The sequence below is a fragment of the Aristolochia californica genome, unplaced genomic scaffold (assembly GCF_029961685.1).
Source record: "Aristolochia californica isolate CCGP_79_NKW_82.1479 unplaced genomic scaffold, dmAriCali1.0.hap1 SCAF_1, whole genome shotgun sequence".
In the NCBI taxonomy this organism is placed as follows: domain Eukaryota; kingdom Viridiplantae; phylum Streptophyta; class Magnoliopsida; order Piperales; family Aristolochiaceae; genus Aristolochia; species Aristolochia californica.
The window spans coordinates 4,144,055-4,169,890 of NW_027181770.1; the positions used below are offsets into that span (position 1 = coordinate 4,144,055).

The following is a 25,836-nucleotide window of genomic DNA, read 5'->3' on the forward strand; positions in this document are numbered from 1 at the left end:
AAATTATATGTAGTGAAATAAATAATTAATAAAATTGATGATCGAGCTAATTAAAATAAGGTACGATTCGGGCCCAAGCATTCTTTAACAATATTCCAAAAATACCATTACTTCAATTTTGTAGCACAAGTAAATACAATCAGTGATAGACACCCTAAGTAGTATAAAATAAAGAAAGCTGACTAGATTTATGACATAACTAAAAAAAATGTGTAACGACAGGCAGTCCTTTAAAAAGTATTTAAAAGCCACATACTCCAAAGCCCTGTACTGCAATGTCATAAAAGAGTTACGATGGAGGTGCAGCAACTGTATACTTATATGCAGACCATGGTCACAATATACAAGCTAAAACAAGATCCACAACACGCTACTTCTCAAAAGGCAAGATGAAAAGCCAACAAAGCTCAAAACTTATAAATGACAATGATGCCACTAGCATCTACAACCCCTAAAGAACCGCAAGAACGTCTAACAATATGAAACACCACGAACTAGATAACAAACAATTAATACTCCCATTTCTTCATCTCCATACCCTCAGGAGGACTACCTTCTACTTTTTTTGTGCCCACTTCTTTCCAGTTAGTGGATAAAACGGTTCCATTTGATTCCACCTGCAGAAAGAGCAGAGAAACAAAGTCAAGCTACATACACAGATAGCAACTGTGCACTCAACTAGTGACTTTGGGAGCAGTTCATTTCTCAAGGTGAAGCTAGAATCTCAAACGACATCAGGACATATTACTAAAGTCAACTTACAAAAGATTTTCGCATAGCCCTTCTAGTGTCTTCATCAGCATCTTGATATATGTCACGGAATAATTTGTTCAAAGCTGCATCACCATCTAATTTCTCCTCTTTCTCCTACACAAAACAACTACTCGTAAAGAACCCATTCCAGCAGATTAACTTCTGAAAACACTAGTTCTCTCTACCTACCTCCTTCTTGACTTGAGCTTCTAGCTTATCCCAATCCACACCTCTCGGTTTTGATGATGGGTATATCGGCCTATGTGAGCTCTCAGCTGCAGAAGATCAACCAAAAGAAGAAGCCTTGATGGGAACATCTTACATAGCTTCAAATCTTAATATCTCAACCCAATTCTAAACTAATAAATATCACATCACAACAATCAACTTAGTATCAACCAGCACTTAGTGAATACATTCACTTGCCACAGAAATACATATTTTGAAACATGCACACCCTTTATGGGACAGCAACTGTCTACCGTAGAGAATGCTAACACATAAAAACCACAAATCAGTAACAAAACCTTGAATCCCTAGGTTCAACTATAGCCTTTGAAGAGAAAATTTACAAAACCCAGTACATCTTTTTATAAAAATTAGGATTGTAAGATCAATTTTCTTAAGTACCTACCAAATACACCAAAACTTCCAAAACTGATAGAACAAGAAAAATCAGTCCTTAAACCTATCCCATACTAGGTTAACTTACCTGATGGTCGTACCCCAAGTTGAGCCCCATAGGACTATAACTAACATGTGGTATCACTTTTGCTGACTTCTATTGAGCTGGTCCATTGGAGTATTCAACGAGAAAATAAGTGCTAGTGGGAAACAAGGAGGTCTAACCTGCTCAGATACTTCACATCTTGGAGAAGTTGGACTAGTTGTGCTTGATTTAACAAGGCCCAAAACAAGTCTAGGAATCTAAAATGCATTGAAGAAAACCCTATTTTAACAAAGCATAGTAGAGCTTTCGATCTTGATCGCATATGCTGTATCAAGGTATGAAACATTTGAAATGTCTTAACGACACAAAAAGATACGTCTGATGTGAAATGTTATTATAATTAGGCCACTCCTCTCATATTCTGAGCCAATTGGGAAGGAGATTCTACTGTCGGAGATCTTCTGAGGTTCTTAAAAGGAATACTCTTACACTGATCATTTCTCTTGACCATTAATTACAGAAGGAGATACCTCAGTTGTAACTGCTTAGGGAAAGGGATCCCACGGAGATTTGACCAAGAGCTACTGAGAATTAATGACCGCATCACTGGCCTACATGTGAATTGGCAGCATGTGCACCGAATAGCAAATTCCACAGCTGACACCCTAGCTGAAGAGGAGAAATCAATACAGGATCTTGTTGTCAACATGGGAGATTCATCCTAATTGCTTTTTGTGGTCTTCTACTTCATGTAATTAACACTTTATTGATGCTTCAGAGCTTACCTTTGCTCATTCTTGCACTTTCTTCATTTGCTTAATATAATATTTTTCAACATTCAGGGAAAAAAGAGGGAAATCAAAGATATCTGAATGAACAATAAAAAAAAATGAAAATGCAAAATGCAGACATAAGCCATGAATAGACAAACTTATAATCTTTTCATCAAATCAATTTAATTCTTCGTTCTAAATGCTTTACAATCTAATCGACTTTGTAACTAGATTCAATATCTAACAACCTAAAGACCACTTTTTGGTCGTCTATTTGGGTTATATGGCATTTGAAGAAGCAGAAATTGAAGATATTATGAAAGCATCAAGTTCAACCAGAGAAAACAACTACCGTCAACCTTCAATTCATCATAAGTTAGGTCTGAATAAGACCATAAAACATTTAACAAAGATATAACTGTCAAAAAGACTACAATGACCGTCAATAATCACCCTAAAGTCTAGTTGCTTCTCCTATGACCGTTCCACTCTTCATAACTAAAACACCAAAATTCATATAATTACAGATGCGGCCCCCACTGACAACTCTCTATGCTTGACCAGGGGCATAGATATAGGAAACCCCAACTTACTACAAAATCAAAATCCCTTCTTCAAGAGAGCCTTCGTTAATGTGTCACCTAGCTGGTCTAAATATCAGACATTATTAGCAATTTCACCACTCATAACTAAAATGACACCTAACTCTGATATGCTTGGTCCTTTTGTAGAAAATTAGATAGCTAACTATAAATTTAGCTACTTCATTATTTATTTTAAATGATGCTGATTTTTATTAAGGCAAAAGCTCAAGAGAGCATATTACAAAGGAGGAAAGCCTTCCTAAACAATGAGAGATTGCTGGGAAGTTCCGAATTTTGCCAATTTATCAGCCAAAGAGTTGGTTGATCTAGGAATGAGATTCCAATTACAATGCGTAGAAGATACAATGTCAACAATACTATTAGTGATGGGCCAGTGGCACCAAGGGGGGAGGTTGTCTTTGGAACACCAACTAATAACCGTCTTCGAGTCGCCTTCAATGATTAACTTTCCATGGAGACGATCCTTGAAGATTTGGAGGTTGAACAGCAGAGCACTAACTTCAATAGTATTAGAATCGGCAATGCCCACCATACCAGCATAAGAAATAATAGGGTCTCCATTGTGACCTCTAAACACACCACCTGCTTCTGTTGGACCACGGCATCCAATAGCACTACCATCAAAATTTAGTTTTATGCAGTCGCAAGGGAGAGGATCTCAGATAGCCATACTCGGAGCTCTGCTGGGGCCAGACATAATGAGCGATCAAATTCCAATTTTCCCGAAGGGAAACCCCCGATAGAGTGGCAAAATCCTTCTTTGTATGAAGCCAACTCGAGATGACGCCAACGGCATGAGAAGACGTGTTGTCTGGGGTGCTAGCTTTGGAATTGAATCTTCGGTTATTCAGCTAGAGCCAAATGCACCATGGAACATGCGCAAAACAGGCCGAAAGAATTAACTTGCCAAGCCGAGGAAGGGGAATCCCTCGAACCATCTCAAAGGTGCCAAAGAGGTCCTGATGTAGCCCCAATTGGAGCCCAATTTTCTGAAAGATCTTCATCCAAACTTGCCACGAAAATCCAATGTAAGAGGACATGCTGGACTGTCTCTTCGCACTCACTGCAAAGGAGACAAGAAAGATCGGGGGCAGTGAAACCTCTTCTATGAAGGTTGTCTAAAGTAAGAATTTGTTCTCTGATGGCTGACCACATGAAAATTTTGATTTTGCTTGGCGCTGAGAGTTTACAAGCCAGATTCGTCTTGTGCTCATGAATACTGTAGTCTTGCTTTCTGATATGAGAATAAGCCGAAGTAACAGTGAATCGGCCATTATTACTGGGCTTCCAAATCAGCTTATCAACTGAGTGCTCCCGGATAATAGTACTACTGAGTTTGGTAAGGAAAGAGCAAAAAGCCAACATATTCATTATGACAAAACATATTCATGGGTTCACTAACATTGAACCCAAACTCAATAACCAGGATTGAACCCACATCAAATTGCATGTAGTATGAGTCTTAGCCCTATATCCAACTCCTACACAACCAGACAAATTTTTTGCTTATTGCACTTTCATATTACAAGATTTCTACCTACAAATAGGTAAAATCCACTAGTAGACCTCCTATCCAACTTTGACCCAGCAGAGTCCACACAAGAAAAGCCAACAATACTCGAATTTTGATTAGGTTTATAAAGCAAACCTTCTCCTAAAAGCTCCTTTGAGATATTCCATAATTCGAACCATTGCTTCATAATGTATATGACATGGATCTTTAAGAAACCAGCTAAATCACCAATTGCAAAAGAAATATCAGCGTGTGTAACTAAAGCAATAATAATTTACCGCCCGTTTCCTGTATAGTGTCTTGTCCTTAAACTTAGGACTCTCCTCATCATGTAGAGACACATTATGGTGCCACAGTTCTGTGGGGCCCAACTTGGGTGTGAGCAACAGGTTGGGCCAGCCTAGTGTAGGATAGGTTTCAGGGCCTAACTTCCACCTTTTATCAGCTTAGAGATTTTAGTGTGTTAGCTAGATACCTAAATTTGGTATCAAAACAACCACCACATCATGTTCGAATCCCGAAGGGTGATGTATGAAAAAGGCTACCCTTCGCAAGAAGACCTCACAAAAGGTGACAAAGGCTACTTGATTCAAGGTGAAAGTTGTCATAAATTAGGCCGTTGTAGATGTTAGCATTGAAGTATGGTGAATTGTTCCAGTCCTGCGGAGACCCACCAACCTAACATATGATCCACCAAGACATGCACAAGTTTCAACCCTAGTAAACTAATCTCAGTAAGTGAATCCATAATATACTTTCTCTATGTCAGTACTAACCATTGCTTGCTTTGTGCTACTTCAATACCATGGTAGTATCTCATTTTTCTCAAGTCTTTTGTTTGAAAGTGGTAATTTGCTCTTTTGAGCTTTTGTCTTAATAAAAATCAGCATCACTTAAAAACAAAAAAAAAAAGTGGTGTTTCAAATACTCCATGACATCCTCAATTTCTTGTGTCACTACCTGATGTTATCATCACATACACAATTAAGATAACAAATGCAATTTCACTCCGCATAATCAGACTTGATTTGACTAAAACCAAATTGCACCATTATTCTACTAAATTTATTAAAACAAACACTAAGGATACATAGATTGCTTTCTTTAACCAGCCGGCCCGGGGCAACCAAACGCACTTATGTCAAAGTTTACTATAGGTTCTTAATTAATTCAACAAATTGAGTGAAAAATAATAACACTAGATCAAAGGACAACTTGTTTCTCAAACTTTCTAAAGAAGTGCATTTTACGTCTTCCAAATTTTCACAATTATATTTGATAAAAGTATGGCAACTATTTTTCAAAAAAAAAAAAAGTCGAACAAGTTTTTTTTGCTTACTTTCTTAACTGCCTTATGAGTTTTTTTATATTTTTTTAATGGTGTTTTGGATCTAAGACACCCTTGTCTTGGCCAGACATCCCAAATTCTAGAGAGCCATGGCTCTATTCACTTGGTCCCTCCATGACCACAAACTTAATGGCTCTCAACCATCCATACAAGACAACTGACTTCAAAACAGCTCATCTCCCAGACATCTTCTTAGGATCTAGCAAGTATGATAGAAGGGTAAAAATTCTCTTGAGAAGATTTATAGGAAGAAGGTAACAATTCCACTCAAGGTCAGCTCCAATCCATGCATCAAATCACAATCTGTCAAGGGAAAGATATACATAATTTCTAACGCTAAATCAAGGAATATCAGTCCTCATCCAAGTAATTGTGTATCCTACTAAAAGAGATAGTCAAGCAGTAAAATGAATGTATATGTGATCGAAATCATAAAGAAAGGTCAGTTCACAACCTCTACAATTATCTCTTCTTTATGTCTACATAGTTGCAGATCAAATCAAAGACTTTTTTTTTTTAAATGGTCCAAATCAAACACTATCTCAAACAAGAATAAAATATTACAGTTGATGAAAGATATACCTGGTGAAACATTTAATTTTGGGGGAACAGTATTCTCCTTGTGAAATTCCAACGTCATCCAGTTAATAGTTTCAGCTTTTGCAAGACGAATCTCTACTTTACTAGGCAAAACAACATATCTACATTTTTCTGGTATGATCTGGTGCATCACTCAGCAACCAAAGCACAAATAATGTAAAACAATTCAGCCACCACAATGAAAAACAGTATACATGATATATAAGAAAACACTTCATAACATATTGATTCAAATGAGAAAGAAACTAAAAGAGAAACTGAAAACCTAGATAAATGAAACACATCTGATTGTTGGCTAGCAGGGAACAGGCAGATCAAGGTCAACAAATAAGAAATGAATCCTTTTGTCTATTTGAAGATATGAGAAATGAAGCCTGGCATGACATCAACATTTACTTCCAGAGTTATTTCTTTATTTAAGAAAATTGAGAAGTTTCACTTCTAGACCTTTTCTGTAGCTACTTTCTGTTGAGTAGAAAGAGTCGAATATAGAAAAGTATTAAGAAATAATACTGGTTATAAGGTTAAATAATAGGCCTCTTAAGTGGTTAATAATTTTATAATGGAGCCAGGCTCACTTCAACAGTGGTATTAGAGTAGGATATGTGCATAGAATAAGGCCCAGTTTGTCAGGTTATTTATTTGTTGTAGGCCCCATTAGGTGGGAGTGTGTTGTGGGCTTCTCTAGGGGGGAATGTGTTGTGTGCTCTTTAGGTATGAGCATATGTGTGCTGCGTGTTCCATTGAGAGTCTGTAACCACGTCTCAAGCTCATTATGTGTAAACTTGGACATGAGGGGAAGTGTTAAGTGGGAAAAGTTCCAACATTTAGAAATGTTAAGAATATTAGTGGATTATAAGGTTGAGTATTAGGTCTCCTAAATGGCAAGTCATTTTGGGATGGAACAGATCTAACCCAATAGACTAAGTGATTTTTTTTTTTCTGAAAAGTGTGAATATATAAAGATAAGCAAAAAGCTACAACCTAGAGGGGGGCCTCCCACCACATCAAAAGTTTGGAGGGATGTGCCCTGTTTAGCTTGAGCATCCGCAAGATGGTTAAGTGGATCTAGATATATGATTCCAAACACAGTCTAGGGATGAAGAGATGCTACAAATACCTATAAAGATGTCCCAATGGCACTAGGGAGGAGACTTGGACTTGGCGCACCACTCAATGATCACTTTAGAGTCTCCCTCAACGATGAGGGGACCAGAGAAACAATCGTGAAAGGACATCAAGCCATGAAGCAACCCAGCAAGATCCTCTGAGGTGGAGTCCGAGATACCCCAAGGGGGCGACATAGGAGAGGAGGAGGTTGTAGCGGTTGTCATGGATGACACCACCAAACCCCGCAAGCCCAAGGCAACCGAAGGTGCTACCATAAAAGTTAAGTTTAAGGTAACCAATAGGCGGAGGGGTCCAGTTAACCATAGCAACAGAGGGAGAGGCCCCAACCATAGCAACAACAAGACACAAATTTCCCCGAAGGTGGGAACTTCTAAGATGGAGGAAATCTTTCTTCGTTACGAGCCAAGTTGAGACCTAACCCGCAATGTATTCAGCAAGTTCAGAATCAAAGGAGGCCATGAACTGGAATTTCCGCCTATTCCGCTCCTTCCAAAGAGCACAAGGGATATGACCTGCGCAGCTGGAAATGACGAGCTGACCAAGTTTGGGAAGTCAAGGGCCGACAAGTGATTGAATCATCGAAGGGAGATCACGAGCGACGCAGTACTGGATCCCGATTCTATTCAGGAGGCTGGCCAAAACGACTGGGCAAAGCTGCAATGGAGGGGCACATGGGAGACGCTTTCCGGCGAGTTGTATCAAAAGGGGCAGGATGGGTCAGCAACGAGTTTTGCAGCGAAGCAAAGCATCATAAGTGAGTATCTTATTCCAACAAGCGCACCAGACAAAGAATCTGGTGTGAGTGAGAGCTTGAAGAGACCGAGCAACAACAATTGGGTGGTTGGGTAGGGAGGCATCATAACACATCAAGCGGATGTAGGCAGAAGCAATAGTAAAGAGACCCTTCAGGTAGGGCGTCCTGATAAGAGCATCAGGAGTGGAAGGTCTGATTTTAATCTTCCCGAGTTCGAAAATAATACGGGAAGCCTCCAAAGCCTCATCATCAGTAAGGCTTCTGAGCAAGTGGAGGTTTCAGTCACCCGAGTGACACCAGAAATCGGCAATCAAAGCAACAAGATAGTCTAATAGGCTCGTGAAAGAGCAAAAGGATTCCAACAGTGGTTTATCTCCCAAATCTGACCAAAATTAGGTACAAAGACAATTTCCGGGAAACCATTTGACAACAGCCGAAAAGTGAGAGAGAAGAAGAAGCTTTTCTTCCAGATAGGGGAAAGCTTGTGGCGTCTACCCCCCCCCCCCCCCCCCCCCCCCCCAACCCGATCAGCTTTGGCTGCCACCAACAAGCACCAGATCAGCGAAGGAGAAGTGTTGAATTGCTAGAGCCATTTGAGAAGATAAGCAAAATTGGTGCCCGAGATGCTCCTGATGCCAAGGCCACCAAGTAAGACAGGTTTACAAATATCAACCCAATTCACTAAGTGATACTTCCTCTCCCCATTGGGGCCACCTCAAAGGAAGCGCCGCATGAGGAATTCCAGTCTACTGGCCACAGCAGCAGGGCATCGGAATAGAGAGAGGTAATAACTTGGAATTCCCTCAGTATTATTTCTTAACACTTTTAAATGTAGACTCCCCCTCATGTCTAGGTTTACATATAATGGGCCTAAGAAATGGCCACAAACTCCCAAAACAATACATAACACAATTCCATCCGCTCCATCCAACAGAAAACACCATACACAAATAACTTGGGGAGCACAAACTAGGTCTCGGCCCATGCACACATCCTACTCTGATGCTGCTATTGGGTTGAACCGATTCCATCCCAAATGACTAGCCACTTAGGAGGTCTATTACTCAAACTTATAACCCATTAGCATTTCTTAACATTTCTCAACGTCGGACTTTTTCCCACTAAACACATTCTTTAAGAAGTAAGGAAATTTTAAAAAATGGAAAACAAGGAAGTTCCATTCTAGTGCTTTGTTTCGGAATAAAAGTTCCATCACATTACCTTCCCAAATAAACGCGGTTGAAAAATATATGCTTCCTCACTAGTGCTACCAATTGAAACACTTAGCTGAAAAGAGCAGATCAAATTGTATAAAAATTTTGTGGGATTATATAATTACATACAATTAAAAAGGTCAAAAAACAGATTCCTTGAAAGAAATTGCAAATGAAAATTTATAAAATGCTTAGTGTAAAAAGTATAACATACTATTTGTTCGCCAAATTCAATTGTCACATTGTCAGCTGGCACTCCCTTAGCAAGTACACTAACAACTACTTCATCTGCTTTTTGATAAAACTCATGCCTGCATTATGATCCTCAATAAATCAAATAATATGGATGTATAGGAACATAGCATAATATATATATATAAAAAAAATAGAGAGAGAGAGAGAGAGAGAGAGAGAGAGAGAGAGAGAGAGAGAGAGAGAGCTTGGAGGAGCGCTTGAACATTTTGGTGCTACCAAAGAGGTAAATCCCTATAACCGACTATAGAACAAGGACACCCAATCAAACTAAGGATACCAATTGTGAGTAATAAAGAAGTCTTTGCCCAATCAGTTGCAAATATAAATAACTATAATTTACAATATTACCTTAAAATAATTGTGCATTTATCTAAAGGCTAAGTAAAAGACAACGTACTTGAGGAATGATCCTCTTAACACAATGAATGAGGATTTGGGGGCAGAGGATAATCAAATCATGACATGGCTTCTAAATGGCATGGAATCAAAATTCAGGAAGCATGTGATAAATTGTGAAATCTCATAGGAGATTTAGAAGTCACTAAAAGCTCTATATGATCAACCGAGTAACTTATCTTAAATCTATTAGTTGTATATAAGATTCTTTGGATTAAAGAGAAGAGATTGATTGGTTATTGATCATTTCAGTGAGTTGCAAAGTATTTTACAGGAGATTGAGACTTATCATACTTTCACCTCTAAGGAAAGTGAGCTTTGAACGCAACAGAAACTGCTCCAAGTGGCCAAATTTCTTGACGATTTGAGTTCTGAATATGATGTAGTTTGTGCCTAAATACTTGCAGATGATATTGTGCCTACATACATAAAAGCCTTTAATAGAGTAATGCATGTAAAGGTATTTGTAGTTCTCAAGGCAGCAAGAAAAACAAAGGGACAGAAGTTGCTGCCCTCAATATCCAGCCAGTTCAGGGTCACTCAAAGATACCTCATGGACATGGCTAAGGTGGATGAGATCGAGTAAAAGATACATCTAGGCGTGGCAAAGGCCATAGTGATGGTAGTATTAAGAGAGTGCACCCATTGAGGGCATATTGATAATTTTTCAGAAATGGGATAAATTTTGGCCAATCTACATGAGCAAACTCGAGTTTTCTTGAGAGTGGAGAGTCATCTGCTAGTAGTGTATTTGGTTGAGTTCCTAGTGCTCCAAATGAACTCTAACAGTTGGCTCGACGCATGACACAATTAGCTGAATCCTCCTCATCTATGGCCCAAAATGTCTACATTATATGTCTCCAGTCTCTTCATCAGTTATTGGCTATGATATGTCTATACACATGTCAAGTGTGTTTAGATTATTTTCAGCTCAGTCTTCCTCATTCAAACATATCACACGCACAAATGGTTCCACCTCGCCTGTGAGTGGAATTGGGAAGGTTCTATGTCCCTATGTTTCCCATTAACTTGTTATATGTTAGTGAGGTTCTAAATTATCGCAGAGTTCAGTAACATTCTATCTTACTCATTGTCTCTATCCGGACCTCCAAACGAGGAGGATAATTGGTTTCGGCCATGCAAAAGAGAGGCTCTACCACTTGGGAAGATTCAACACAACAGTCTTTTTCAACATACAATGCAATTGTTTCTCCTTTCCAATGGTACTTGTGGCAAGGACATCCCTCCTCGGCCAAGCTACTCCAATTATTTGCATATTTACCTTTTATTTTTATCATTTCAATGTGAATCTTGTCAACTCTGGAAGCGCCATAGAGCATCTTTTCCACCTAATCCGTGTCATAGTTATCGTTTACTTGAAATAGTTGACTCAAATGTATGGGGTCCCTGTAAGATACCTAGTAGCTTTGATTTACAGTTTTTTATTTCATTTATTGATGAATTTCGTCAATCGAAATGGGTGTATGTCCTACAAGAGAAATTTGAGGTCTTTGATGTATTCTTGAACTTTTAAAGCGAAATATAAAATTAACATGGAGCTTCACTCCACATTTTGCATACTAACAATGGGTTTGAGTTCATGAATCATAAATTTGATACTTTTTGTAGTGCTAATAGCATCATACATCAATCTTCTTACGTCTTTACTCCACAGTAGAATGGAGTTGCAGAATGGAAGAATTGTCACTTGCTTGATGTTGCTCAAGCTATGCTCTTTCAAATGAAGGCCATAAGTCCTACTAGGATGATGTTGTCCCCATTGCTTGCTTTCTGATTAATAGGGTGCCATCATTTACGCCCAGTGGAAAGATTCCTTTACAAATTCTCGAGCGGACTTGTGAGTTGTTTCCCCTTCGTCCTCGAGTGTTTGGCTCTGGGTTATGTCCACATTCTTGGTCAATCTCCTGATAAATTATCTCTCAAACAATCAAGTGTGTCTTCCTTGGTTATTTATGTACTCAAAAAGGGTAGAAATGTTGTTGTCCAACAACCAAAAAAATGCTTGTTTGCAGATGTTACCTTTTTTGAGAATGTCCCCTATTTTTCAGTGCATTGAGCCCAGTACTCTTCCTTCACTCGAAGTAGATGGTTGTGTACCCCAACTTATGGAGGATGTTCCTAGCATTGTGCTAGTTGTTGAGCCGCCAACACCAAAGCCATTGCAGGTCTATAAATGAAGGACATCTTGAAAGGACATCACACAAGGACCCTCTCCTCCACCTGCACCAGTGCCTTTTTCCTTTGCAGTTCCTAGGGTAAACGTGCCTATCTCACTTCGTAAAAGTGTTTGAGCTTGTATTCGACTTGGTACTAAGTTTCCAATTACCAAGTTTGTTTGCTTTATTTCATTGTCTAAGTTTGCAATTGTTCTATTCCTTCTTCTATACAGGAACCTGTGTCTTCTCATTGGAAACATGCCATATATATAGAGATGGAAGCATTACTTGATAGGGGAAGGTGAATGTCATGTGATCCACCATCACATACTACTATAGTTGGATGTCGTTGGGTTTACACGATGAAGTACAAGGTTAATGGTCCTATAGAAAGATATAAAGCCAAACTTGTTGACGCAAAACTATAAAAGTGGATGTCTTTTAGACCTTTTCCCAAGTTGCACACATTGCCCTTAGTTCAAATATGGATTCATGTAGTTGTCAACAACTAGCCCTTGTTCCTGTTGGACATTGGTTCCAATTGGATATTAAGAATGCTTTCTTAAATGGTGATCTGACTATCCCAAGTGTCCAGATCGATGGGAAGGTTTGGCACCTCGATGTTGGCTTTTCACCACCTGGGGTTGTAGTATGTTCCAAGGGTTGGGCTATACTACCATTAAAGCAGTGCATGAGTTGGTTAAAAATATCGTCAAATAATTTGGTCCATATACGGTGTGGGTGTTAGTGCAGTGAGAAGACCTTTCCCTGAGGAAGTTTATATGGAGCAACCTCCTAAGTATGTTGCTCAGGGGAAGACAAAAAAATATGTAGACGGCATAAAGCTCTTTGAAGGCCCCAAACAGAGTCCTAGAGCTTGGTTTGAAATATTCAACTAAGTGGTCATGTCATTCAGATTTGCTACAAGTCACTATATCCACTCGTTTTTTGTTTTGAAGAGAACTTCTGGAGTTAAAGTGTTGATTGTATACGTTGATGACATAGTCTTATCAGGAAGTGATGTCAAAGACATTGAAAAAGTTTCAAACCAAGTATATAGGTTCACTCAAGTTTTTCCATGGGATTGAAGTAGCAAGGAGTAAAGCAAGCACTGTTCTAACATAGAGAAAATGCTATTGATATGTTTCAAGAATATGGGTTGTTGGGAGCTAGGCCTGCTAAGATGCCTATGAAGGTAAATCATAGTCTCTATGAAAATGATGGCGTCAAGCTTAAAGACAGGACTATGTATAGAAAATTAGTAGGCAAAATTATTTATGTTACAATGACTCGACCTGATATATTATTTGTAGTGACTATGGTTAGCCAATATATAGAGCACCCAAGGAAGAAAGATTTGGAAACAATGCACCTAATATTACGATGTTTGAAGGATGCACCAGGAAAGGATTTGTTGTATGCACCGCATAACCACTTTTAGATTGGAGGATATTCTGATGCCAATCATACGAAGTCTAAATTGGATAGAATCTAGCTTAAGGTGTTAAAATTTTGTTGGTTGAAACGTAGGTCGCTAGAAGAACAAGAAGCAAAATGTCGTAGCTACTCTAATGCACAAGTAGAGTACTGAGCAGTGATCTAATCTGCGGGTGAGGTCAATGTCACAAGAGTTGGGTTTTTCCTACTACAGAAGCTATGAAGATGTTTTGTTATAATCAGACTGCAATATTCAATGCCAATAACCCAATGATCCATGAAGAGACTAAACATGTAAAAGTTGATTGCCATTGTGCCAATATTGTAATGAGTGAAGCTATATTCACTCTCTATGTCAAGTTTGTGGACCAATTTGGTGATACCTTTACTAAAGCATTGAGAAAGAGAGAATCTGAATTTTTTGTAAAAAGTTGAGGCTCCTTGATATATACTCTCTAGCTTGAAGGGGAATCTTGAAATATATCTAAATGGGTATTTTGGTCATTTACCATGGTCATATGTACCTCATAGGATACTTGTTAGCTTATCTTTATGCTAGAATTATATGGTTAAATTTTTGTTTCATTCTAAGGCCTAATTAGGGAGACATAAGAGCTTATATATAGAGAAGCATATATATCATTTTGTACCTCTTTTCTTGAGTGAGTATACAAGAAAATTCAAGGTCATTTCTAAACCCTAACTGCAGCTGCTCTATTCCATGCATCCTTCTCAACTTCTTCTTTTCTATTTTTTCCTTTAATTTCTCCTCTATTTCTTTAGTATTTTTCATAATTGACGCTAGTTTATTGTTAATGCTTTGTTTTGATTAATGAATTCTCAGCTGCTCGATTTTTTATGGGCTTCTTAATAGTAAACCTCTTTCCCAACACCTACTCCCTCCGCTGCCCCCTACACATACTTCCTTTTCCATTTTTATTTCCTCTCATAAGACAAGAAGATCCACCATGAAATAAGTCTCTTGTGATAATGTAAGCACTTTACCTGAGAAGTAGTAATGGTCTTATTGCAAATTCAAAAACAAAACTTGCCCAATAATTCAAAACTTGATTGAACTTAGGATAAATTTTAAAAAGGAAAGAAAACACACATGTCACATAACAAATATTTTTTGGAAAATCAAATCACCTCTGTTTCACGGTCAATTTGTTATATTCCTTTAAGAATTTTAATATATCTGTTCACTAATTATGACAAAAGAAAATTTATTCAGCTGCAGGAAACAAGAAAAAGAAAGAGAAAGCAACACCTGTACTTAGGTTTAGTTGATGTCAAAGCTTGATGCGAGATCCCCTGTCCAATGCTACTTTCTTTCAAGGACTCAGGAGCATCTAATTGAGATTCTATGCTTGGTGGCAAACTGCTTGTAACTGACCGTTGATTTTCATCTGATTCTTCTGCATAACCAGTTTGCAAGAATTACATCAAAGTCATAGTTATGGAGCCTCGGGAGCTTTTTCATGTTTAGAATGATAATGAATGCTTCCAAGTGCACTATCACAAGATTAAACATTTTGACACACCAATTATCACCATTTTCAAAAAACTATAAATATGCAAGATTACAATGGCATTACAAATCTTTGTCCTAATGTGCCCATACAAATTATATTGTATAATCCTAACTGAAGCTTGAAAAGAAATTTTTTAAGCAACCAAAAAGATAGAACAATCCAACTTACTCTCCCACATCCAGTTTTTTTATCTAGAGAAAGCATGAAGAATAATACCAGATTTAGCACATGATGCACTGAAGGATGAATACAAGGACTTCTTTTTCAAGAAAGAAAGAATATATTGCTTCAAAAGAAATGATGGTGACAGTCTTTTAATGAAACTATCACCTTTCCCAAAAAAAGAAAAAGACGCTAACACAAAGTTCTTTCGCACTATGATTGACACAGGAGGAACAAAATTTCACCACACCGATTCAAGGGGCTCTTAGTTTATTAAAAAAAAAGAACATCATCAAAGAATTTTCAAGCTTTTTCTTTTTCAAAATTTATACACAGATGAAACAGTTAGCCGGCCAAAGCCAGAAAATATGCAGCTCAAGACTCATATGAGCAAGTATGCAAAGTAAGCTTGAAAAGTCTTTTTCTGACCCCTACACTTTTTCAATTAGCAGTTCCAGACACATTCATTGGCACCGGGTTCTTAGGAGGGTGAATGCAGTGGCAGACAGTTTGACAAGGGAAGGGGTCAACAACTCACTTAAGTGTTTCCCACCCTTTCTTATTTTTCTCTTTATTACTATTTTATGCTTTCTGCTTTTTCTGTTTCTTTAGTGTTTTGATGGATTAGTCTTCTCCGCTTATTTTGGTTGTTTTCTCCCCCTCTTAAACCAGTTCACCCCTTCATTTGGGCTTTCTTGACAAAGTCTCTTTTTTTCATTTTTTTCAAAACATAAATAAATAAATAAAAATAAGGAGATAGAAGAGGCCTTAAAAACAATGCCAGCAGATAAATCCCCCAGCCCTGACAAATGCACAACTGAATTTTATCATCAAAGTTGCGATCTATTACTCTAAGACATAGGGAATATGTTTGTTGAATAGTATGAGGAAGGTCTGACAGCATAGGGAATGAGAGCCTCTTTCATTGCTCTCCACCAAAAGAAAGATGATGCAGAAAGCCCAACAGAATATAAGTCAATCAGGTTGATCTCAAGTTCATCCAAATTGATTGCTGAAGATCTGTCAAGAAGGCTGAAGAAATCTCTCTCCCGAAATTGTGAACTATTACATCAAGACATAGAGAATACATTTGTTGTATTGTATGAGGAAGGTCTGACAGCAAAGGGGTTGAAAGTCTCTCTCATTGCTCTCCATCAAAAGAAAGATGACGCAGAAAGCCTAAGAGACTATAAGCCAATCAGCTTGATCTCAAGTCCATCCAAATTGATTGCTGACGTTCTGTCAAGAAAGCTGGAGAAAACTCCCCTCCAAATCATAAGCAGCACTTGGAAAGTGCACCAGTAGAGGGTGAGCCAATATTCACTTATGCATTTATGGGTTATGAGCTTGTAGAAGAAAAGAAAAGTAGGGGCAAAAAAGAGGTAACCTTGAAGATTGACATGGAGAAAGCATTTGCAGAGTAAATTGAGAGTTTCTAGAATTCCAAATCATTGTATTTCTGACTTTGCTCTTTCTGTGATTTTGCTTTTCACAACATTCAAAAAAACTAAAAAAAAAATGAAGAGATTTATGGCATCAACACTCCCCACTAAACAAATGAATGTGCTGAATTCTTTAGCTACGGATCCTTTTTGGCAGCAATTTTCTACTGTACAGATTTTTTTTAAAGGAGCGTCACATGATTCACATTCAACTAGATACAATAACAAATATATACACGTAGCACCAAAATAAAGTTGCCTTTGGAGATCTTCAGCTCCTTGGAATGCTGTTTTTTATCTAACTTGCTCTTTTAACCCCTTCTCTTCATCAAATCTCCATCATCCCAAAAAAAAAAAAAAAACGATAAAACAAAAAAACAAAAACTATCACCATTAGAGAAGAGCAATTGTTTTGCTAGATTTCACTGTATCAATCGACTAAGTCTCTTTTTTTCTGTTGACAAAATGATCATTTTTATTTAGAAAAGGAAAAAACAACAAAACCTACAGGAAAAGCAAGACAACCAAAGTAAAATAGCTAAGCAAAAATACAACAGGACAGAAAACAATGAGCTACAGTAGTCTTAAAGGAGTCTTATTAGAGTATGTAGTTTCTACTTACTTAGGTTTCTACAAAAGTACTTTCTTATATAATCTTATTTCCAAGGGTGTAATGGAATCAGGGACATTAGTGTCTTTTTTAATATTGTTTTATGTTATAAATAGGAGAGAAGAAGAAGCCTAAGAGCTTCTCATGAATTTTAACATGAATAACTTTTTCTAGCACACTCTCTCTCTATTGCCATGCCTTCTCTCTTTCCCACATCTTCAACCACAATGTCTCCTACATTCATGAATATTTACAAGGTATCAAAGTGACTATGTTCCTGAGATGGAGAAGGAAGAGAAGATAGGGAAGAAGAGGAAGAAGAAGAAGAAGCCTAAGAGCTTCTCATGAATTTTAACATGAATATCCTTTTCTAGCACACTCTCTCTCTACTGCCATGTCTTCTCTCTTTCTCACATCTTCAACCACAATGTCACCTACATTCATGAATATTTACAAGGTATCAAAGTGACTATGTTCCTGAGATGGAGAAGGAAGAGAAGATAGGGAAGAAGAGGAAGAAGAAGAAGAAGAAGAAGAAAAAGAAAAGAAGAAGAAAAGAAGAAGAAGAAGAAGAAGAGGAAGAAGAAGAAGAAAGGAGGAAGTTACAGATCTTGGTAGATAATTTTCTTCATTCTCGGTTTTCACTCATCTTAAAGTAGTCTCCTGGTTGCCCTTTGAAAGTTTAATTTTTTTAGCATACCTGAATTATGTAGTTGGTTATTCAACATCTCTTCCCCCCTGGTCTAGGATTTGGTCTACAAGTTCCAAACCACATGCATACTCAGTTGTCTGCTCTTTCCTGACATATTATATGGCTATTCTATCATGTTGCTGCGCCTCCCAAGCAGCAAATACATCTTCAAAGTTCAAACCTTCAAAGTCATCATAAGACCTTACTGCTTGTTTTTCATTAACAGTGGAAGAGGCGCTTGTGGTAATATTCATAAGAATTTGAAATGTTAAGAGGCCTGTCTCCCAACCACCAATCGGACCAGAACTTAGTTCACATCCTGTTCCTAACGAAACATTTTGTTGTAGAGGAAAATTTTGGGAGGAGGAATAATGACCTCCAAATAGGGCCTCTTCCATTCTGCCACCCTATTTTATTGTGAGGTATAGACACAACAAGACTAATGAATAATACCGTTAGTTGTACAAAAAGAATCAAACTTGTGTTTCATATTCAAGCTCATTATCATATCTAAATGCAAAAAAGTGAAGCACCAAACTGATTTTTTATTTCATTGTAAAAATTTACAAATACATCAAATGCTTCAGATTTTTCCAATAAGAAATACACCAATGTGGACTTACTGAAATCATCAATAAGTGAAATAAAGTATTGATAATCAAAGAGACTAGACACCTAGTAATACATCCAAATGGACAACTTCAAACAAACTAATACATCTATGACTATGAGTAGATGGAAATAATCCTGATGGTGCTTTCCCAGCTAACAAGATTCACACTAAAAAGGTAAGGTAGAAGACAAAGATGGAAACATCGAGAGTAGTTTGGCTGGGGAGAGAAGTCCTAACTGCAAGTGCCATAGGTAAGGTGGTATAGCTACCTATAGAGACAAGAGGGTTGCACTGATATACTTTCCAAGTGGTAGAGCCCCTCTTATTATGTTCTAAACCAATTGTCCTCCTCGTTTGGAGGTATTGAAATACACACTGAGTACGACAAAAGCCACTAAACAGTTCAAGGAATTAGCAATTTAACTCACAAATAACAAGTTGATAGTAAATTTAAGTCTAAATAATATGGACTCTAAAGATAAGGATGAAGTAGGTTGAACCATGCCTACACCACTAACAAGCAAGGACAAGCATCAACCAAGTAATACACTTAAAAGATGATAACTAACAACGGGAAGTAAATAGTGAGGAAGGACATAACATGCACGTACATGCACCACAATTACACATGTAGGAGGAGTCACATGGAGAGCAAACATACCAAAGCTAGCCATGGTGGTTGTGGATATGAATCAGTTTGGTGTACAAATGTGGTAGATGATGTCAATTGTACCAACCTCTATGCTAGCCATTAAAGTTCATCTAGAGCACCATAAACATACCTCACTACTAGCTATAGCCTCATCACCTTTTGGAACACCAGAGTTGGCCCATATTGGTCTGCAAAACTTATCCCAGCACTTATCCAAGAAGCAATTGTTGCACTGGCAACGGGTACACCTCTTGTCACTCTTACCATCAACACAGCCTCTACCATGGATAATGGCACCTCAACCTCAACCTTGTCCTCAACCCCCTCCACATCCATGGAGGTGTCTCTGATAGACTTGTAGTAGGTTGAATATTGAAGGTAGCAGCTTCTATCCACTTACTGGCCTTATTGCTCTTAGGCACCATAGCAGTCTCTACTTGCACATCCAGCTAAAAACCTTCTTCAACGTGAGCATCAACATCCGCTAGTAATGGGCTCAAATTGTATCATATTTGAGGCCCAGGCCATCAAGGAACTTTGCCACCTGAATTTGTAGTTTTCTCTTGCGAAGTAGATTTCTCATCATTAATAAAAGGACTGCAAATGTCCTTGCAATTCAATAAAGTCCTTGAGTTACTAACTTATCTTCTCTTTGCAAACTAAAAAACTTTGCATATAGCTCATAAACTCATGGCAAATTGCTCTCTTGATCAAAGATACACTCTTTCGCAGTCTTACAACTCATAACTCGATGCCCCATCTTGGACTTGACTTAGTGAACTAACCAGGTTATAATCTAGCCATCCTTTGCCTCCTAGTCTTTAGTCATGAGCATAGTAGGGTCGTCCCTACTATATTTAGTTTCCCTCTTGGCTTTCAAAATACATCCAGAGACTTAGACCATCTTTAGTAATTTTTTCAACTTCTCATAAGCAATCTGAATCATAACAGGGATAATAACTCACCAAACTCAGACATGATGTTCCCCTAAACTACTCAATCGACAAAAGAAACAATCTAGAAATATTTCCACACAACCACCAATACAAAAAAAATAAAACCCTTTAAATTTGACTTACATAAATGAGGTGGGGCCCCATACATCTCAGATTTAAAGCACAAAAACCTCAATTGAAACCACTACCATACAATTATCAAGTGGCTTGTGAGGGAGAAAAAACTCGGATCAATTAGGAGATGCAAATTAATGCTGACATCAGCACTGGGTCTGATGATGGAGACAAGTCCAGACTTGAGCAAGAACAAGATTGGGGAAATCACTTCAAACAACCCTTTACAAGCACAAAATGCCTATTAAACTGCTCAATAAGCAGCCCTAGCCATTAAAACCTAGGTTATGGCACAATAAACGGAAAACAAAACTAGCCTTTAACTTTGATTAGCAGAAAAAGGCTTGAAAAAACACTCCTAGAGAAGTCATTAACTTAGAAAAGAATTAGATTTGGCTAAAACTCCTCTGTACCAAGACCTTAATGCTCTAATACCATGCAAAACTAAGAAGTTGAGAAAAGAAAGAAAGAGAGAGAGAGAGAGAGAAGAAAAGAATTTTGTGAGTAGAGAGTATGTGAACTCCCAACCCTTAAGGGTCATAAGACAAGAGCATTCCTTGAAATAATGAAGAAATACCGTCATGAAAGAAGTCAATGAATGAATTTCTCAATGACTCTGCCAACTGAGGTTTTTGGTTTCTCTTTTGCATGTACACCAAGGACCAGGAGCTCAGGAGATAAAATAGAGAAGGTTACCACCTGACAGGGGCACCAGCCAACGAGTTGATTGATAAGTTCACTAAAAAGGCAACAAACGAACAATAATGAGTATATAAAGGAAGATGATCTCAAATGCACCATCACAATCTTACAAGTAAGATCAGAAGTTGCTTTCCCCTTCTCTTTTTCAAGGCACACCAAATCAAGAAGAGAATTTTCTTAGGAGCCTTTGAGCTTCCAACCAAGAGCAATCACATGGACAGATGGAGCATCATTTGAAATCAGTAAGGTATTCCTTAAAGTTGAAGTTGGTCAACATTCAAGTTGAAGTTGAAGTTAAACTTCAAATTCAAGGCAATGATTTGATTCAACTTCAACTCTTCCTTGGGTGTTAGTGTAGATGAGTTCAAGTGCACTAGAAAACAGATTTCAATGCTAGTGCTCCAAAATGAAAAATATGATGTAAACAAGAGAACGAGTAACTTTTTATAATATACTTAAATAGATCATATACCTAAACAGATAATTAACCAAGATAAACATGGTTACTACACTAATAAGTAATTTAATGTAGTATTAAAATATATTAATATACTAAATACTATACTATATTATATTATATTAATTATTACAATTTATTATAAAAATAATATAATAATTACGTGTGACTATAAAATAATATACTAATTAATGAAATACTATATTATACTATTTAATGAAATACTATATTATACTATTTAATGAAATACTATAGTATTAAAATAACGTTGGTTTAATTTTTCCTAACTTAAGAAAAATTAAATCAACAACGTCGTCTTCCTCACAGTGCCGATAATGGCAGGGAGACAACGGCGGGCCAGCAGGCAACTGCGACGGAGGCGGCGCTTCGACGGTACACCAGAGGCGATGGTATGCCGAGAAGGAGAAGAGAGGGAGGCCAAGAGGCTCTACGACGGAGCGGCAATAGGCAACTATGACGGAGGCTTGGCAATGGCGGCTTTGCGATGGAGGTCGAGAGGGAAGAGAGAGGGAGAAAAAAATTCGGGGGAGGAAGGCCAAGAGGGAGAAGAGACAAAGGGAGAAGAAGCCAAAGGGAGTGCAAAGACGAGAGGAAAAAGAGAGCGGGAGAAAAAAAAATTCAGGGGAGGAATGCCGAGAGGGAAAAGAGAGCGCCAGAGAGAGAAAAAAAATTCAGCAGGGGATGGAACGATGCATCCTGAGCGACTCTTCAAGTGGATGACTCGCAAAATTGGGATGAATCACAATTTCATGGTTTTAGCCTGAGACAATTACCTGCATTTTTCAGATGATGTTGGCGCTCATTTACCACTAACGGCCTAATCGAATGAACTATGTAATGTGCGTGAACTTCATTTCAACTTCATTGTTGACTAACCCCCCCTTAATGAAGGCAGCAAGGAGTTTAAAAGTGGCCTAACATCAAAAAACAGTTCACATTAATTATACCACCATTTCATTAAAATAAAATAAGCAAAATAAGCACTGGTCTACTTCTTAATTCAAAATTTCAAGCTTTTTTGCTAGCCGAGGTTCCAGTCAGCGATAGTACTTTTCCACCTGTGTCAAAGTTGGAGCTTAAGATACTCGCTCTATATATTCGCTCTTCTCTTGCTTAATTTAAATTGCTCAGTGTTTTTTTTTAAATTACTCAGTTTTTTTTTTAAATTGCTCAGTGTTTGAAAAGAACAATCATCATTTTTTAGTAGTAAGCAAGAAAAAGAGGCCTACTGATAGAAGAAAGTGCTTAAAATGGCCTAAGCTTCAAACATAGGATCATGGTCTAGTTCGACATTTCAGAAGTTCAAATTTTATTAAGTAACAGAAACTACTATTTTTTTTTAAATATGCTCATTACATTCTTTAATTAATTAACAGAAACTACTTAGGTATATGTACATGTGCTACTCACCTGCAATACGCTCATTACATTCTTTAATTAAGTTGGTAAATCTGACATCTCCAGGTGCTAGAGAAGCACCAGTTTCAAGAGCAGCCTTTGCCGTCTGATACTCTTCAAGCTTCATGCAAGCAGTGCTGCAAGTAGGAATGAGAGGAATGGCAATGGTAATTAGTTAGAAAGAATTTCATAAATGCAAATAGATATAAAACAAAAATAACAAAAAGCACTGACCCCTTGCGCAAGTAAGCTTTGGGCATTGAAGGGTCTAACTCAATTGCTCTGTTGGCATCAGCAACAGCCTCTGAAACAAAACTTCAGTGATTCATTATTTGCTACACACATGAACAAAAAAAGGCATACATACTTCGTACTTCTTTGCACTAGAACAATGGATTAGGTCCTCACTGTTTACTCCTAACAATTTATGAGTTTACCTCCAGTCAAAGAGTTATTTAGTCTAAGTCTTCTCTTATGGAAGTCAATTGTTGGATACTGATTGGGCCACCTTTAGTAAGGTTTTGGGGTGTAGAGTAAGGTCTCTGCCAACCTCGTATTTGGGATACCTCTTTTTCTTGCATGATTGGCTAAGAAGTAGTGGAACCCAATAATTGAAAAGTTAGAGAAGCATTTATGAACGTAGAAGGGTAGGGCTAATTTGGTCAAGGCGACCTTAGCAAGTGTTCCAGATACTATCATTCTTTTTTTGCCACAGCCAGTTAGCATTTCTTGAAGGATGGAGTCCATATGGATCACCTCCTCTGGAGAGGGGCAGCTGATAGGTTTCGTTTATCCTTTAGTGAATTGGGAGGAGGCATCTTTGCCAAAGTGTCTAGGGGTTTTAGCTATCAATGTCCACCTTATGAATCAAGCTCCTTTAAATTGAGTATAATTACTCATTTAAAAAAAATTAAGAATAATTACGTGCATAATTCCAGGTTTCCAGCTGATCCCATTCCAGGGTATGCTTCCTGTGTCTAGAAGACTATCCACGAGCTGAAGCACATGTTCCTGCATTAGATTGCATGTCAGTCAAGGAAATTCTGCCCCATTCTGGCATGAGATGTGGATAGGTGATATAACCCTATGACATATTTTTCCACACTATATACAAAGTTGTTTGGGATCTACAAACTTTCTATTGTCTGTTCTTCTAGGAGTGGCAGTTTGGATATGAATTTCAGGAGGGGTTCAAAGAATCATGAGGTAGAGGAAGCTGTTAGACTTCTTAGGATGCTAAAGGCGGTATAAGAGTAGTGGAGCTCACCAACATTTCTGTTGCTTCGTTTCACTCTCAGGTTCATCCAGTGGGTGTTCAGAGCAAGCTTGTTTCTCCTTTAGTTTGGAGCAATCCGTCCCACCTAAAGTAACACATTTCTTGTGGTGTGCTTCTAAAACTTAGAACTCTTACAATTCTTAGGTATGATCATCCACGATGTTAGGTGTAAGTTTTGTCCAGAAAACTATCCACAAGCAAATCCACGTGTTCCCACAGGTATTAGATTGCCATGACATGTGGGTAAGTAATATGACCCTAGCGTCTGTTTTTCCCACACAATATAATGTCGTTGAGGATCGACAAATTTCTATTGTTCATTCTCTTAGGAATGACAGTTGGGATTTGAGTTTCAGGTGGAGATCAAGGAATCATGAGGTAGAGGAAGCTGCTAGAACTTCTGTTGATGCTAGATGTCGGTATAAGTAGAGTGGTGGAACTAACCAACATGTCTGTTGCTTCCTTTCATTCTCAGGCTCATCCAGTGGGTGTTCAGAGCAAACTTTTTTCTCCCTTAGTAAGGAGCAATCCAGACGCCGACCTAAAGTAACGCATTTCTTGAGGTATGATTCTAAAACCTAAGAGGAAGTTGCCAGACTTTTTTTTATGCTAGAGGTCGGTAAAAGTAGAGTGGTAGAGCTGACCAGTATGTCTGCTGCTTCGTTTTACTCTCAAGTTCTCTCAGTGGGTGTTCAGAGCAACCTACTTCTCTCTTAGTTTTTTTATCAATCCAAGCCCGCTCAGAGTAAAGTATCTCTTGCAGTGTGCTTCTCATCTAGGACTCTCACAACGGATCTGCTTTTTAGACATGGCCATCTAGGAAATTAAATTTAAGTTTTGTCAAAGGGGATATTGAGTCAAAGTTGATAGTTTTATTCAGTGCTCTAGAGTGTCATGCTGCGAAATTCAAAATCAGGGAAAACATGATCGTACCAGTATAGTTTCTTAGCTTAATGTTGGCCTGCGCACGGTCCGCGAATAGATCGCCCTTCTTAGGGTCCATCTCAAGGGCTTGTGAATAAAGGTCGATGGCCAGCTCGAAGTTGTCGTCAACGAAAGCTTCCTTGGCCCTTTTCTCCAAATCAAGATCAATTTTCGACGCCATTGAAGCACGCACAATGACGATAGAGAGGACTTCGGTTTTACTCGACGAGACCGGAGGAATGATGGAGCTTACGTCTTGCTGGCGAAGACAGCCTGTTAGTGCACTCTAAAGAACGCCATCAAGTCTTGAGTGGAAAATTCTAGACAAATTAACAGCTCAAACATCAAATTGCTGTTTTTTTCTGAAAAGACAGAAAAAGGCTTGAAGCGGGTTCTTCGTTATCGCGATCCTTTTATTTAAAAGAAAGAGAAACGCTCTTTTTCTAGTAAAACTAGATTCGTATCGTAGCCATGGGTCTGGGTAGGGGTGCGCATCGGGTCGGATTTTACGGGGAGTTCGACCTGACCCTGCCCGAAAAACTCAGGTTCCCGGAACGGGCCGGGAGAAAAAACCATTCGGGCTTAGGTCCGGGACGGGTTTTCCTGAACCTAACTCGAACCCGACATACACATGAGACCCGGTCAGCACATCAAAGA

The 25,836-nt window shown here is 38.3% G+C and overlaps 1 protein-coding gene across 1 annotated transcript; it reads right to left on the reverse strand.

The window, feature by feature from the left end:
* Positions 1-116: 116 nt before the first annotated feature.
* Positions 117-25,503, reverse strand: LOC137943079 (protein SGT1 homolog). Its single transcript, XM_068788776.1, has 10 exons — positions 25,189-25,503; positions 23,214-23,283; positions 22,992-23,116; positions 14,897-15,044; positions 9,576-9,672; positions 9,369-9,434; positions 6,245-6,383; positions 943-1,028; positions 763-867; positions 117-617 (listed from the first exon to the last, which is right to left on the reverse strand). Exons 1-10 carry the CDS (start codon positions 25,358-25,360, stop codon positions 510-512), a joined length of 1,116 nt encoding a protein of 371 aa, XP_068644877.1. The 5' UTR covers positions 25,361-25,503; the 3' UTR covers positions 117-509.
* Positions 25,504-25,836: the final 333 nt, after the last annotated feature.

Bases quoted from the DNA above. Each gene is read 5' to 3' on its own strand.
- LOC137943079 (XM_068788776.1), bottom strand. From the start codon at position 25,360: ATGGCGTCGAAAATTGATCTTGATTTGGAGAAAAGGGCCAAGGAAGCT. The intron at 23,284-25,188 runs GTACGATCATGT...GTTTTGTTTCAG, and splicing joins TAAGCTAAGAAACTATACTG to AGGCTGTTGCTGATGCCAAC. The intron at 6,384-9,368 runs GTAATGTGATGG...GTGATGCACCAG, and splicing joins AACCGCGTTTATTTGGGAAG to ATCATACCAGAAAAATGTAG.